The sequence below is a fragment of the Spinacia oleracea genome, chromosome 5 (genome assembly GCF_020520425.1).
Source record: "Spinacia oleracea cultivar Varoflay chromosome 5, BTI_SOV_V1, whole genome shotgun sequence".
Taxonomy (NCBI): Eukaryota; Viridiplantae; Streptophyta; class Magnoliopsida; order Caryophyllales; family Amaranthaceae; genus Spinacia; species Spinacia oleracea.
The window spans coordinates 57,242,771-57,256,368 of NC_079491.1; the positions used below are offsets into that span (position 1 = coordinate 57,242,771).

General features: G+C 35.2%; 2 protein-coding genes across 2 annotated transcripts in view; both read left to right on the top strand.

Annotated features, from left to right (window-relative positions):
• Nucleotides 1-1,007, top strand: part of LOC110778392 (phospho-N-acetylmuramoyl-pentapeptide-transferase homolog) — a 32,447-nt gene extending 31,440 nt beyond the window's left edge. The window contains 1 exon segment of the mRNA XM_056829783.1: nucleotides 825-1,007. Coding sequence (XP_056685761.1) covers nucleotides 825-1,007 — 183 coding nt within the window.
• A 3,087-nt stretch (nucleotides 1,008-4,094) lies between these two features.
• Nucleotides 4,095-13,138, top strand: LOC110778393 (60S ribosomal protein L18a-like protein). Its single transcript, XM_021982950.2, has 4 exons — nucleotides 4,095-4,443; nucleotides 11,133-11,208; nucleotides 12,373-12,487; nucleotides 12,804-13,138. The coding sequence occupies exons 1-4, from the start codon at nucleotides 4,209-4,211 to the stop codon at nucleotides 12,864-12,866; spliced, it is 489 nt and encodes a 162-aa protein (XP_021838642.1). The 5' UTR covers nucleotides 4,095-4,208; the 3' UTR covers nucleotides 12,867-13,138.
• Nucleotides 13,139-13,598: the final 460 nt, after the last annotated feature.

Below are 13,598 nucleotides of genomic sequence, written 5' to 3' on the forward strand. Positions count from 1 at the left end.
CAAAAGAAGGGTACGGTGGAAAATGTAACCATATTTTTGCATAGGAAATTTAAAATAACCCTTAACGTGGATCAAAACAGATTTATTTGACACTTTTTTGAACTAGAGGGAATGTTTGGTAAATGTCATGCATATTCGTCAAGCAAACTAAGCCCAGTTTATCAAAAATCAGAGCCAACATCTTATATGGTCTGTACTATTTTACAGATCTTAAATGGTCATTACCACACGTGCACACCAACTTTGGGCAGGGAATTGTGAAATAATTTCTGTCTGTTATGTTATTTGGAACTTCTCCAAGTAATTCCTAAATTAAACTTCCTCTCCAGTACATTTAAATCGTCGAAGTGGTATAATTATTGGGGAATGGTGGATATTGGAAGCTGGGAGCTTTCTATTCTTGTTTTTCCATGATACTCGTTTATATTATTGATTAATTTGGTTGATAAAGATGTCTTTTTTTCCATTATTTTCTCATCATGTCAGGGTTGATAGTGTTGTTGTTTTGGATCCATAGCAAGTCATTGTTATGCACGTTCAACATCTATGCAAATTTGATACTGGTGAAGCTTGGAAAGTTTTAGATACTTAATGGAAGTGTCTGGGTTATGTGTTTTGGTGAATTGTCTCAGTAGTGTGTGGTTTCTCCATGTATTTATGTGTTTGGTGAATTTTGATGAATTTGATGATGGTGCCTTGTGTATTAGTGTGTCCTTTACGAAGGATTGTTTTAAGCAATTCTGTGGGAGCTTGATTTCCAAGCAACACAATACAAGAAGCATTGGCATTTGGCAAGATCTCTAACTGTATTTTTTTTGTTTCAGATGATTCCTTTCAAGATAAACGAGAGCTTACAGGGAAAAACACGCAATTTATTCCAAGTACATCCTTTGCATCACTACCTTGAATTATGTGGAATGAGAGAACCATCCATTGTCACTGGTGCATACTTAATATCAGCCTTCTTGGCAGTTCTGGCAGGTTATGTGGGTCTTGCTTCAGCATAGTTTAAACTAGGTTTTCTTTTTATTTAGGAAGTTTTCAATTACACTTCTTATTCTTCAGTCTCCCCCCTGGTTCAGAATCTGGGGTTTACTAAAGTGCATCATTAAAAATGATGCTTATGAGTATAAATTGTGCAGGGGCCGTGATTGTATTTTTTGGTTTTTTTTAATGCTTTGTAGCATGATGTACTGACTTTTTGGTATTTTATTTAGACTCGCATAGGTATTCTATCTTGGAATTTTTGGGTGTATCGCTATCAATGCTCATGTACGCTAAATCTTCCATGTTTTAAACATGAAAAGACTCATTTATCCTTACAAAAATGTTATCCCTCACTTCATTTTTTTCCACCCATCTCTCACCCCTCTCCTTCCCCTCCCCCTCCGGCAGGCTGGTCCATCTTCCCGTCGGTAGCTAAAAATTTCGGCGAACTTTTTTTAAATAATTCCCTTGGCAAACCTCTTCCTCCTTTGGCTACTACCATTTTTCGCAGGAAAATATAAGCATACTACCATTACTTGACGGAAAACGTAAGTAAAGGGAAACGGAGGTGGAGCCACGACCTCTCTCGTCACTCGAGCTGACAAAGCCACCACAACTCATCAGTTTTGCTCACAACGTCACCAACATGAGAACACCCCATCACTTAGTCGGCAAACGAAACCCCCTTAGTTGCATGAATATTCGCCGGAGGTAAAAACAAGAACTTTTGTTTTTTTACTATCCGGCCGTGTACGAAAATTGCATGGAAGTCATGGCGACCAAACACGAATTTTGCATGGAAGCTATGGCTACCGCGCAGATCTAGTGCTTGGAAGCCATGACAACCAAGCATGGATTTTGCATGGAAACCATGGCTTTCACATACAGATATTGCATGGAAACCATGGCTTCCATGCAATATTCATGATTGGTTGCCATGGTTTCCGTGCAAAATCTGTTCGCGGGAAAATATACCATATTTTGGGGAAAAAAATTCAGAATTAATGTTTAAATATTGGGGGCATATTATTGTTTAAATTTGGTGTTAATTAAGAATTAATATTTAAAATTATCGTCAAAGTGGTAAATTATTTCAAAAATATATGTTGGGAATTTAGTAATTATTTGTTAAATTAGTTTAGATATAATTTGTTCACTTAATTTCCGTCAGGTAAAACACAATTTTTTTTTTTTTTAAAAATTGACTCCAAATCCGCACGAAAATTGCATGGATGTCATGGCTTCCGCGCACATAAATGGCTTGGAAAGTTGGAAGCCATGGCTACCGCGCAGATCTAGTGCTTGGAAGCCATGGCAAACAAGCACGGATTTTGCATGGAAACCATGGCATCCACGCACATTATTGCGCGAAAACCATGGCTTCCAAGCAATATTTATGCTTGGTTGCCATTGTTTCCATGTAAAATCCGTGCGCGGAAAAACATGTCATATTTTTTTCCAGAATTAATGCTTAAATATCGGGGTATATTATTGTTTAAAATTAGCGTTAATTAAGAATTAATGTTTAAAAATATCGTTATTTAAAAATGTGTATTTAAATTATTTCATAAATGAATGTTTGGGATTTGTAGAAATTATTTGATAAATTATTTTAGATGTAATTTGTTAATTTGATTTTTATTAAGTATATTACTCCCTCCGTCTCTTTTTGTTCTTTACGTTTTTCTTTTTGGGTATTTCAAAATGTTCTTTACATTTCCTTTTATATTATCACATAAATGACTTAGTATTCAATCAAAATTTGTGTCTAATTATTATTTTAACCAATTAAATTCATTGGATCATTTAATCTCTCACACTTCGTAATTTATCTTGTTTAAATAAAAAAAAAATGAGGAATCGCGATGCAAATTAATTAATCGTTAAAATGCGTGAAAAATACCAAACGTAAAAAACAAAAAGAGACGGAGGGAGTATTAAATTATAATTCCGGCCAGCAAATTATAATTCCGAAGCATTTTTGGGTGGGCTGTGATATTGTGGGTGGTTTAGGGAGGGGTGAACAACTGAACACTAAACAAAGGTGAGGAAGGGCGAAGAGGGGGTGAATTTGTTCATAAAGGATAAACTCGTAATTTAACATAACAAATGAGGGCATTTTTAGCTAACGAGGGCTCGTTAACAAATCCCAATTCTTAATATGTCCGTATTAAGGGTGAGTTTATCCCCAGACTCATTTTCAATCTTCAGACTCTGCCACATCAACTTTCCACTAACTTTTTCATTATCCAGACTCACACAAAACTCACCCTATTTTTATACATTAGCCACAGACTCACCTCAGACTCACCTAACTCTTAAAATAATATTTTATGTACATATATTTTTTTTGGTACATTTTCTAAACAGTATTGAAACTATGTTTTCTCATATACAAACAAAGTAGACATGATCAAAAGGCGGGCTGAGCCGGATTCGGGTCGGGCCGAGGACATAAAAAATTGTCCATTATGTCGGGGCGGGCCGGGCAAATTTTGTATGCCCAAAACCCGCTATTTCGGGCCAAAATAGCGGGCTTTTCGGGCCAATTTCAGGCCCGGCCAAATTTATAACTAACATTGTTGTTTTGCGTTGTCCAAAGCCCGTATTTTTTTTAAAAAAATCGGGCCGGGCCGGGCCTTCTGCCCAAAATCCGGTAATTTTCGGACCAGGTCAGGCCGGGCCAGTTGGCCTGGCCCATGTTGATCAGCGCTAAAACAAAGTAATTTATAATTCGAGAAAAAAAAACAGAAAATGTTAATTTTGAAATTGACATATATTCCGTACAAATTAGAAACAATAATACAACATATTAAATTCAAAAGATCTAGAACAAAAATTTAAAGGCAATTGAAACAAAATAATACATAAACCATCAATAATTTAGTTGGGTGAAATAAGATAAATTAAGTTTGATGATGTGGCATGATTTGATTGGAGGAATAAAAAAGTGGAGTCTTAAGTGAGTCTTGAGTGAGTGTTGGATTTTCAAACTCATTTCAAGACTTGGTGTAGTCTTTTACCACATTATCCCGAGATTTAGACTTAAGACTCACCTCGAGACTCTGTTCGAGAATTGGGATAAACTCACCCTAAGTAGTTGTACTAATTTTGTATGAATTTCGTAGAAATTGCTGGCGAACTGACGGCTAATTTGTCCCTACAGAGCTGTCTCTAGCGATCACCGTGTAATTCGTACAATCGATCATCAAGAAGAGAGGATGACTGAGAAAGAAAGAAAAGGGACGACCAGCACCTCCAGTGCGACCGCCTCGCCGGATCCTACGGCGCCGTTTGTTCAACCGTCGCAACAACAGTATTATGGGACGTTTCAAGGGGTTGCGTGTTACACCCAGCCACCGCCTCAACCAGCTGTCGGTTTCCCCCACCCTGCTCCCCCACCTGGCGCCGCCGTCCCTTCTGCTTATTTTACTCGGGGTTATCAAACTGTTCCTGGTATTTTCTCTACTTTTCTTCAATCTTAATTTTGTTATAATTTCGTCATTTAGTTTGTTTTTATATCATCTAGGGCAATTCTGGTTACTGTTATATGTGATTATTGAATTGGGTTTCTTCTTTGTGCTTTTGAATCGCTAAATTGCTGTAATTGTGTTGTATTTGGCTAATTTTCTGGTATAACTGTATGAGGGGACGGATTAGTAAGTTTTATTGTGTGAGGTTAAGGATGAATTTAGAGCACTTTTGTGTTCTTTTATGTTTTTTTGTTTGCACCATTTTGGGTTGGGCACAAAACCGTCTGCTAATACACAACCAATTAATGGTCGGATAAAAAAATCTTTCCGGCAAAAAAGGTGGGGAAGAAGCTAGCCGAACCCGGATAAGAAATTCTCGGCGTCAAGAGATCGTAAGTAACTCAGTGAATGCTCTCCAAGAAGGGCTTAAATATCAATTGCCCATATGATAACAAACAAAAGAGAAGGAAAAGGTTAGTTAGGTAACAATGCGAAAGTTTAAAGTGAACACTCCAAAAAGTACTTGAAAACATACCATAGAAGGACAATGAAAGTAAAAAAACCGGAGGATGTATAGGATAATGTTATTTGAATTGGCAACTTTGTACCTAAATTCCTAAATTGGATAGAGCTGTACAGCTGGTAGTATTCATGTGAGATTGATGGGATTGAGGATTGGCTTCATAGTGTACAATTTTGATTATTTAGTGCTAATTATGCATCCTTATAAATTTCGAGATTGGGCATGGATTTGAGCGGGGTGAAGGTGTGTTTGTTTGGAATAAGGAACTGAGGTGATAAGGTTGACTTTTTGAAGAATGTTTTGATATTGTGATCAAGGTTTTCAGGATCGGGATTCTACTTTGGATCGATGAAGGGGGTAGGATCGGATCGGTAGAATCGGATCGTAGGATCGTAAGATCCTACTAAATAGTAAAAATAATGGTTATATTATTAAAATGAAAGGTACAATCATGTATTCATGTAATCTTAATACTTAAATATCATTTTTTTCTCACATAAGATTAATACATGTGTAGATTCAAGAGCAATTAATAAGATATGCGCAAGGTTTTTGAAATTATATGAAATTATGTACTTTTAAGTGAATACGATACTTTTTCTATAACTAATTTATTCATTGAAAAGTATGATATTTCTAATGATGTGTGATTATGAACTATTTAGTAATAAAAAAAATTGTTATCTTGACGTATTGTATGTTGGATCGGATCGTAGAATCGTAGGATCGTATTAAGATCCCACCACTAATTTTTTTTACCGAGATAGGATCGTAAGATCCTACACACATTAAGATCCTACCTAAGTTCCGGTTGGTGGCGTGTTTTTGGATCGTAGAATCATAGGATCGTAAGATCCGAATCGGGAGTTTAACAACCATGATTGTGATTCATCTTCTATACGAAGTATAGGAGGTAGGAGAATGTTTTTAATATCTTTATTTGTGTGGAAATTGAACCTAATTTTGGTGGTTTAGGTGGATGTTTCATTTTGCAATATATGGATTATACCCTTACTCACCTCCTTTAAATAAGCAGGCCGAGCGCTGTTTTGGTGTGGGAGCTACAGGCCTACAGTTACCTTAGTGGAAATTGCTCCATATAAACAATAAAATACTAATAGAATGTGTCTATGTTACTCACACTCGAGGGATTAGGAGCTGGTATGGAACTATGGATGTGAATACTTGGAAACAAGTCCAGTACACTTATGGTAGTGTTTGAACTTTGAATTTGAAGCATAATCAAAATATCTGGGATTCAAGTCTTCAGTGCTTTAAGTGAGTTCCGGCTTCTTGTTCTAACAAAGTAGTTTGGTTTCTTGTTCTTAAGTCCTTGCATACGAGGCTCATTTGATTTCCTTCACTGGTTTGTTTAGACAATCAATAATCTATATTGTAGAGTGGATAACCTTCATTTTGGAGGAGGAAAGGGATGGGGGACTCAAAGAGTCCCCTAAAAAAGAGAATCAAAGAGAAGGAAGATTTAGGAAAATTGGAAATAGCGGAGATGAAATTTAAAGGATAAAGACCAATACAAGTAAATTATGATATGTTTTACTCATGTGTCTAATGTTGAATAGAGTGAGTAAATGTCGTTTAGGTAGCTAGTATAACATTGCAAATTAAAACAGCAACCAGTTCTGAGTCACACGTGTTATACAAAAAACAATTACACTCCTTTTCTTTCTTTTCTTCATTTATGGTTTAAGTTAATTTGAATCCATATGTTTCTTTCTCATTTCCATATTTCTTCCTCCAAGTACCCCTAACTACCACAATCGTTATTAATCTTCCTCATCTATCCACCACCATCATTGATTTCCCTTGTCTATCCACCACCGCCATCATCCCTCAACCTTCAAGAATGTTAGACACTTAGACCATAGCTTCCATTGCTTGAACTTGGTCACCACAGCAAACCTAGGTAGCCAACATCACCATATTCCTCTACGTCTGTGGTCTATCTTTAATCCTTTTTGAAAATGATTGAGTACTACTACCTCCTTTTCACAATACATACTACATTTCTATTCTCACGTACTCCAACATGCTTCTTTAGACATTAATATCTCTAATTGCGTATAAGTAAAAATTATGAAAGGATAATATTTGGAATCCTCGCATTGATACGAATTTAACAAGTTCTCACTTGACTATGTTTTTTCTTAAATAATGGTGAAAAAAATATTGTCAAAGTTGGTTGATAAATAGAGTCCAAATGAGAAACAATGCAAGTATTGTGAAAAGGAGGTAGTATTTGGTAGAATTCTTCTTATTTACGAATTCGGAATCAGCAAGTTATTACCCAAATTTGTGAAGTAAAGCAAGATAATAAATATACAAGGAACACCAAGTCAAAGAGGAGAAAGTGAAAAATAGTAAATTTGAGTAGAGGGGAGAGGAGACTAGTTACTAGTTGTAATAGTAGCATGAAGTGGCCAAGTGGGCATTAGTATTGTGGAGACTCGCCTACCATAAATACTCTTGAGAACACGGTGAGATGTTTGTTGTTGTAAAGAGGAGTAACCTACCAGTCTCAATATGGTATCACCCTTTTTTCCAGTCTTAATGCTGCTTTAAAATTACTAGGTATCTCCTATTTATGCCACGCTGCATATAAGTGTGTGTGTGAGTGTGTGTGTGTGTATATATATATATATATATATATATATACTTCCTCCATTTTTTTTAATTGCACCATCTTGGATTTCACGCTTGCCAATGCACTATTTTAACCACTAATATCTCTCATTATACATTTTAAAAAATTATAAAAATTTGATAATTTTAAAGTATATTTCGAGACGAATCTAACAAGATCCCCCTTGAATATATTTTTCCTTACATATAAATCACAAAAAATAACTATATAAGAATATGTGAATAGTGCTAAAACCAAGATGGTGCAATTATAAAAAAATGAAGTATATATATATATATATATATGGGGTGAGGTTCCGGTGAGAACCCTCTTATAGTGAGAACTTCTCTTATCGTGAGAACCTTTGTACGCATATTTCGAACTATATGTGCGTATCTTTTAAACTCTATGTGCATACTTTTAAAACTCTATGTACATATTTTTTTAAGCTAAATTTGCACCCATCTTTATAATTGTCTCTAAGATGCAACATTTGAGCAAATAATATGCACATATAGTTCAGAAAATATGCGTATTTAGTTCAAAAAATATGCATATTCAGTGCAAAAAATATGCACGTAAAAACTGTTAAGAGTGGTGGGTTTTTTGCATTGCAATTAAGAATTACAAGTTCCACAAAATCAGACTTCATCTTCATGAAGAAGCTTTTGTTGAATTGAGAATTCATATATTAAATGCGTAGTCAATGACTCGATGTTGATAGAATACTTTCAGAACAATTAATAGAGAATACAATCTGGAATTTCAAATGGTAGATTCAAATTTACTTCTATAGCGTCTAAATTTAATGTATTTAGGAGTTCGAATGATATAACATCAATGGCGTCTAGTAAATTGGGTTGGAGGAAGAGGATAAAGGAAAGGTTCCTAATTTATTATGCTTTATAAACACACGTGAGTTTGGATAAAAAGAATTTAACGGTCAAGATATCAATAATGAACGGTTAAGATGAGAGTTCTCACCCTAAGGTGGTTCTCATGTGAACTTAAATCTCTCTCTCTCTCTCTCTCTCTCTCTATATATATATATATATATATATATATATATATATATATATATATATATATATCATCATCATTATTCATTATCATTACCCCATTGCCTCAAAGAGCCTCCCGCAAGAAGCGGGGTAAGGGGGGGTCGGATGTACGCAACCTTACCCCTGCAATTGCAGATAGGTTGTTTCCAATTGACCCAAAAGCGATAACGGGACAACAACGGGACGACCATCTTCTACTTCATGGAAAGGAAGCGAAGAGGTTTTAAGAGCCATTTTGATTTAGTCCAAATATATATATATATATATATATATATATATATATATATATATATATATCATTTTAAGAGTTTATGTTGTTTGCTATTGTCTACTACTCTACTAGTATGTTTCAACTCCATAAGTTCATAGCTCTGAAACAAAGTCAACCCAGGTTTGTCTTGCATCTCTTATCTCATTTTCTCCTTAGGTGATTATCAGATCCTATAATTCCTTTCTTCACGTGTAAACCATCCTGAAAGTAACTTAAACTCTATTTAAACATGCGGCAACAACTGGTAAATTGTTTTGTAAGAGTAATGAACAAACCACTTGTTCTTGTGGTGCCAAGTCTGAGAGATTTTTCCTGTACTATTGACAAAGTAAAAACCGTATTAACTTGAATAGGAATTTGGGCACTGTAATTCGAGTGAAAAGTCTCCATGTAAGGTGGCTTCAGTATCCTGTAGTGCAGTGATTGCTGTGTGTTTAACAGAGGACAATAACAATCTCCAATGGCCAAACTGGGCCACTCTACTTGAAAGTTGGCTTTATAATCATACTTTGTAAGTGAAAGATATGTAGTATGGTTATCCTGCTTATCCATGAAAATGACAGTGGTAAAAGCCCTTGAATAATTTGTTTTTTCAAAGTCTTACCGACTGAGCTTGTGTTTATGACCTTCATAGCAGTGACTAGAATAAGAAAGATATATTCTGCATAGATTTCTTCTTCAAGCTTTAAGATCATAAGTGAGAGAGTCTCTTATGTCAAACGCTACTCATGCAAACAGAAACGGAGATGCCAACACCTCGGAATAGCCGTTCGCGGAAAAGTCCTCTCTCTGTCATATCGCATCTTTTCCGGGAAAGACTATCGATACTAACATCACTTCTTATTCTTTTTAAATAGTTTCAACGGAAACTTCCATATTTCGAGAAGAAATGGTGCATTTCAGTAATTATTTGCACGTCTCCGCATGCTGTATGACAATAATACTTTTCTAGCGAACTTTGATTTCCGAAAATTTATATCCAACTCCTATGAAACATTCTTGATAATATCGAAGAAAATATTAAATCTATGGCCCTAGTACTCCCTCCGTCCTTTTTACTTGCCCCCTTAGCCATTTGCACATGATTTCAGAAGAATGAAAAAGTAGAGAGAAAAAAATGTGATGTGTATGAGTGGTGGAACCCAATTCGAGAACATGACAACATGTACAGACGGAAAATTTACCAAAAGAAAATGGGGCGTGTAAATTGGAAATTTGGAATATCCCGAAAAAGCAAAAAGTGGCGGAGGTAGTAATATTAATGGAGCTTTCGAGACGTGTATTGGAAGAGAAGGAACCAATATGGCAGGTCAGCTAGTATGGCTGTAACTTGAATATTGTAGGTGGAAAGAAATGACCACCGTGTGAAGCAGGTCTTCTAGTTTGGAGTCTTTTTTTAGTTAGAATTGTGTCTGTTGCTTCTCTAGATCTTTTTCCATTTCCCGTGTTTCAAGTTTTGGTTTGAGTGATATTAAATTTTATTCTCAATTTATCATTCAATATTTTCCCTTTAGATCATTAAGAGGTTCAGTTGTTGTTCTTTTTATTTTTTACCTATATTTTTTCTTTTATTAATGAAAAAGACTTGTATCGTGAAGAAATTATCTCTGAAACTTAATTTGATGTCTGAATATAGTTTTTCAATTCAAATTGATTGCTATAGGTGGTTTTTCATCCATACTGAATTTGTTATGATTAAAGTTTGAAGTGTGAAGGGTGTAAAAGAAAGAAGAACCCCTAATGGAAAATTCCCAATTTGCTCCTTCAAAACTCTTAAATTCTCTCCTGTATATTGCGGCTGCTACCTTTGTGTTTCTGCCACAGTCGCTGTCCTCATCTACGCTATCCACCGCCTATTTTGCTGGCAAACTTCCAATAGGGAGCAACCAAATATTCCCTCAAAGGCTTATTAGATTACCTAATGAAGTTTGACCCGAATCAAATCCATCTCGTGCTATCCTGAATGAAGCTTTACTGGATCACTAAAAAACTAAGTCATGCTGGATTGCTGAACACTTAAAACAGTAGCATGAACAATGTTTAAGTTGAAAGCAGAGTTTTCTATATGGAAAAGCCGAAAAGGTGTTCAGTACAATTTCAAATCATTGATATGCCAAGAGTTCTTATTTCATAGTGTTTGAGTTGTATGCTTATTGACCCACGTTTTTGTGCTTAGGTTATGCCATTGCTGAAGGAAGACCTTTCAGGGAGCCAAGACTTCCTTGCTGTGGAATTGGGGTTGGCTGGCTCTTGTAAGTTCACTGTCGTACTTTTGCCTTATTTTTTGTTGTTTTAATTGTAGCTAGCTTCTTGGTTCATAAGGCAACTGGTTTCAGTATAGATTCGAGCGTTCGACTTTACAACAATGTTACTGGTGTTTACTTAGAGCACCTTTCTGGGGATTGATTGAGAATATGAACATTGAATTGTTGATTGTTTGTAGCTTTGGATCCTTGTTCTAATACGGAACATAACTCATGCATGTGGTCCCCTTAACTCCTTAAGGACTTAATGTTGTTTTCCTTGTTTATGATGTGCACCCTCTGATCCAAAAATGTTATCTGTTTAGCTATCTCACACGTGTGAGTTTTTGGTTAATTATTGTTGAAATTGCATTGGTATTATTAAGTGGCATAAAATTTGATTTCCTTTTATTTGAAATGAATGCAACGTTATGTTGGTATAAGTGTCATGCCTAGCAGTTGGAGCGAAGGTATCTCCATAAGCAATTTTCAGATTGTTGATAGTAGCCTTTCATGACTAGTCTGGCCTTGTATTTGCTGGAAACAGTTTGGGTTCAATTCTCTTTTGAAATTCTGAATGTCTTTTGCGACAAAAATCTTCAACATATTGGTATTTAACAATTCATCTCATGAAATTTGTGAACTTGTATGAATAAGTTGAACAAGGCAAAATTTTGCTGATCTTTTTGTGCTACTTATTGTGTTTGATAGCAATGTGAAAGTTACAGTTCATAAAGTTTGGCCGGGATTAAGTAATGGTTTATCAAGAAAAACTAGACAAATTGTAGACTGGCATTTGCAAATCAGCATTTGTTTCTAGTTTGGCCTAAAATTGATAATAGATGGTTGAACAATTCAGATATCATGTGAGAGAATTCGGTTTTAACATTTCTATTTATATATCTAAGATATCTATCTATGTTAATGTGTATGCATGGGAGAATTGGAGAAAGGAAATGAATAACTGGACGTCTTGTATCTACATTTGAGATAATATATTTTTGGAGATAAATATGCCAGCTCACATTCTTGCTACGACAATATATTTTTTGCAAGATAGAAAAACCCTTTGCATAAGGAGGCTTTTCTTAATGTCCTGCCCTTGTTGTTTATAGATTCTAGTTCTACCTCTCGCTTGTTCTATAATTAACCCCTTTCCTCTTTTTTTTCAAGGTTTATTGTTGGTTTTTTCTTCGCGGCCATACCTTGGTATGTTGGAGCATTGATTCTACTTTGTGGCAGAGTGGATTACAGAGAGAAGCCAGGGCTTGTTGCATGCATGGTGGCTGTAAGTCTTTTAATTTTCTTCTTTTAACTTCACATCTCAAGATTATGACTAATAAGTTATCCTGCCATGACGAACTGATCGGGTTATTTTCCGTTCTACTGGATTTTTTTCTGATTCTTTTAAAAATAAATCCCCCGTACCTAGGAAAGAAGAGGAGGAAAATAAATTATATCTAGTGTTATTTATTTAAAATCATGTTAAACGTGTTGTAGATTTTATCATGATAATATGACCTGGATGTTCATGTGAATTGAGAATAGAATTTGGTGATGATTGTTAACGTATTTTTCCCTCTATTTTCTCTCTTCGGATGTAGTCTATTCTGGCTGTGATTGCTATTGTATTCGGAGCAACAAATGGTTATGATGATATCTGGTGATACCTGAAGTTAAACACAAAGGAATTAAGATGTACAACTTACATGAAGCAACAGACACCCTCCTCGTTTTCTTGTTTAAATTTACTGAAGTCCTCAACTGAATTCGTTTGTTATGTACTGTATTATGTTTGTAAATTCTTATAAATGTCAATCTTTGTTCACGGTATAATTTTTTTTACAAAGTATGAACCTCGATATGGTATGATGTTTTGGCATAGGGCTTTGGAATTGCCTGCCAATGACAAAAATAAATTGTACAGTTTTGCATCTCATTTTTGGTTGAAAGTATAAAGGCTGTTTACAAATTTATCCTGTAAAGTGTTCTGTTGAGTTTAGAGGTGGTAGTGGGGCTGTGCCGTCCCAGCTTGCGAAGCCAAAACTCAACTTAGACAAGAATCATTTTAATTCAATCTAATTACTATGGACTATGGAGCATATTGATCATCCTAATTCTGAATCCATTCTTCATTTAAAATGACTAGGGATTGCAGATCTTGTAACCTCATATGTTGGATTGATGGTATAAACTCCTAAACCAACACACTTAAAGTTAACCACAAAATTACGGCATCAAAACTACTCAGCGTGTTTCGCAAAATTCTATATGATGGTTTTTATTAAAGAGGTGGCTTTTAACTTTGTATGCTATATCTTATATATGAATATAATGATACGGTTTACCCTAAGTGATTGGGATTCATATATATAATAATATCAAACAGTAGTACAATT

Excerpts from the sequence above, each read along its gene's own strand:
- LOC110778393 (XM_021982950.2), top strand. The coding sequence starts at position 4,209 with ATGACTGAGAAAGAAAGAAAAGGGACGACCAGCACCTCCAGTGCGACC. Across the intron at positions 4,444-11,132 it reads GGGTTATCAAACTGTTCCTG|GTTATGCCATTGCTGAAGGA; the intron begins GTATTTTCTCTA and ends TTTTGTGCTTAG. Across the intron at positions 12,488-12,803 it reads TTGTTGCATGCATGGTGGCT|TCTATTCTGGCTGTGATTGC; the intron begins GTAAGTCTTTTA and ends CTTCGGATGTAG.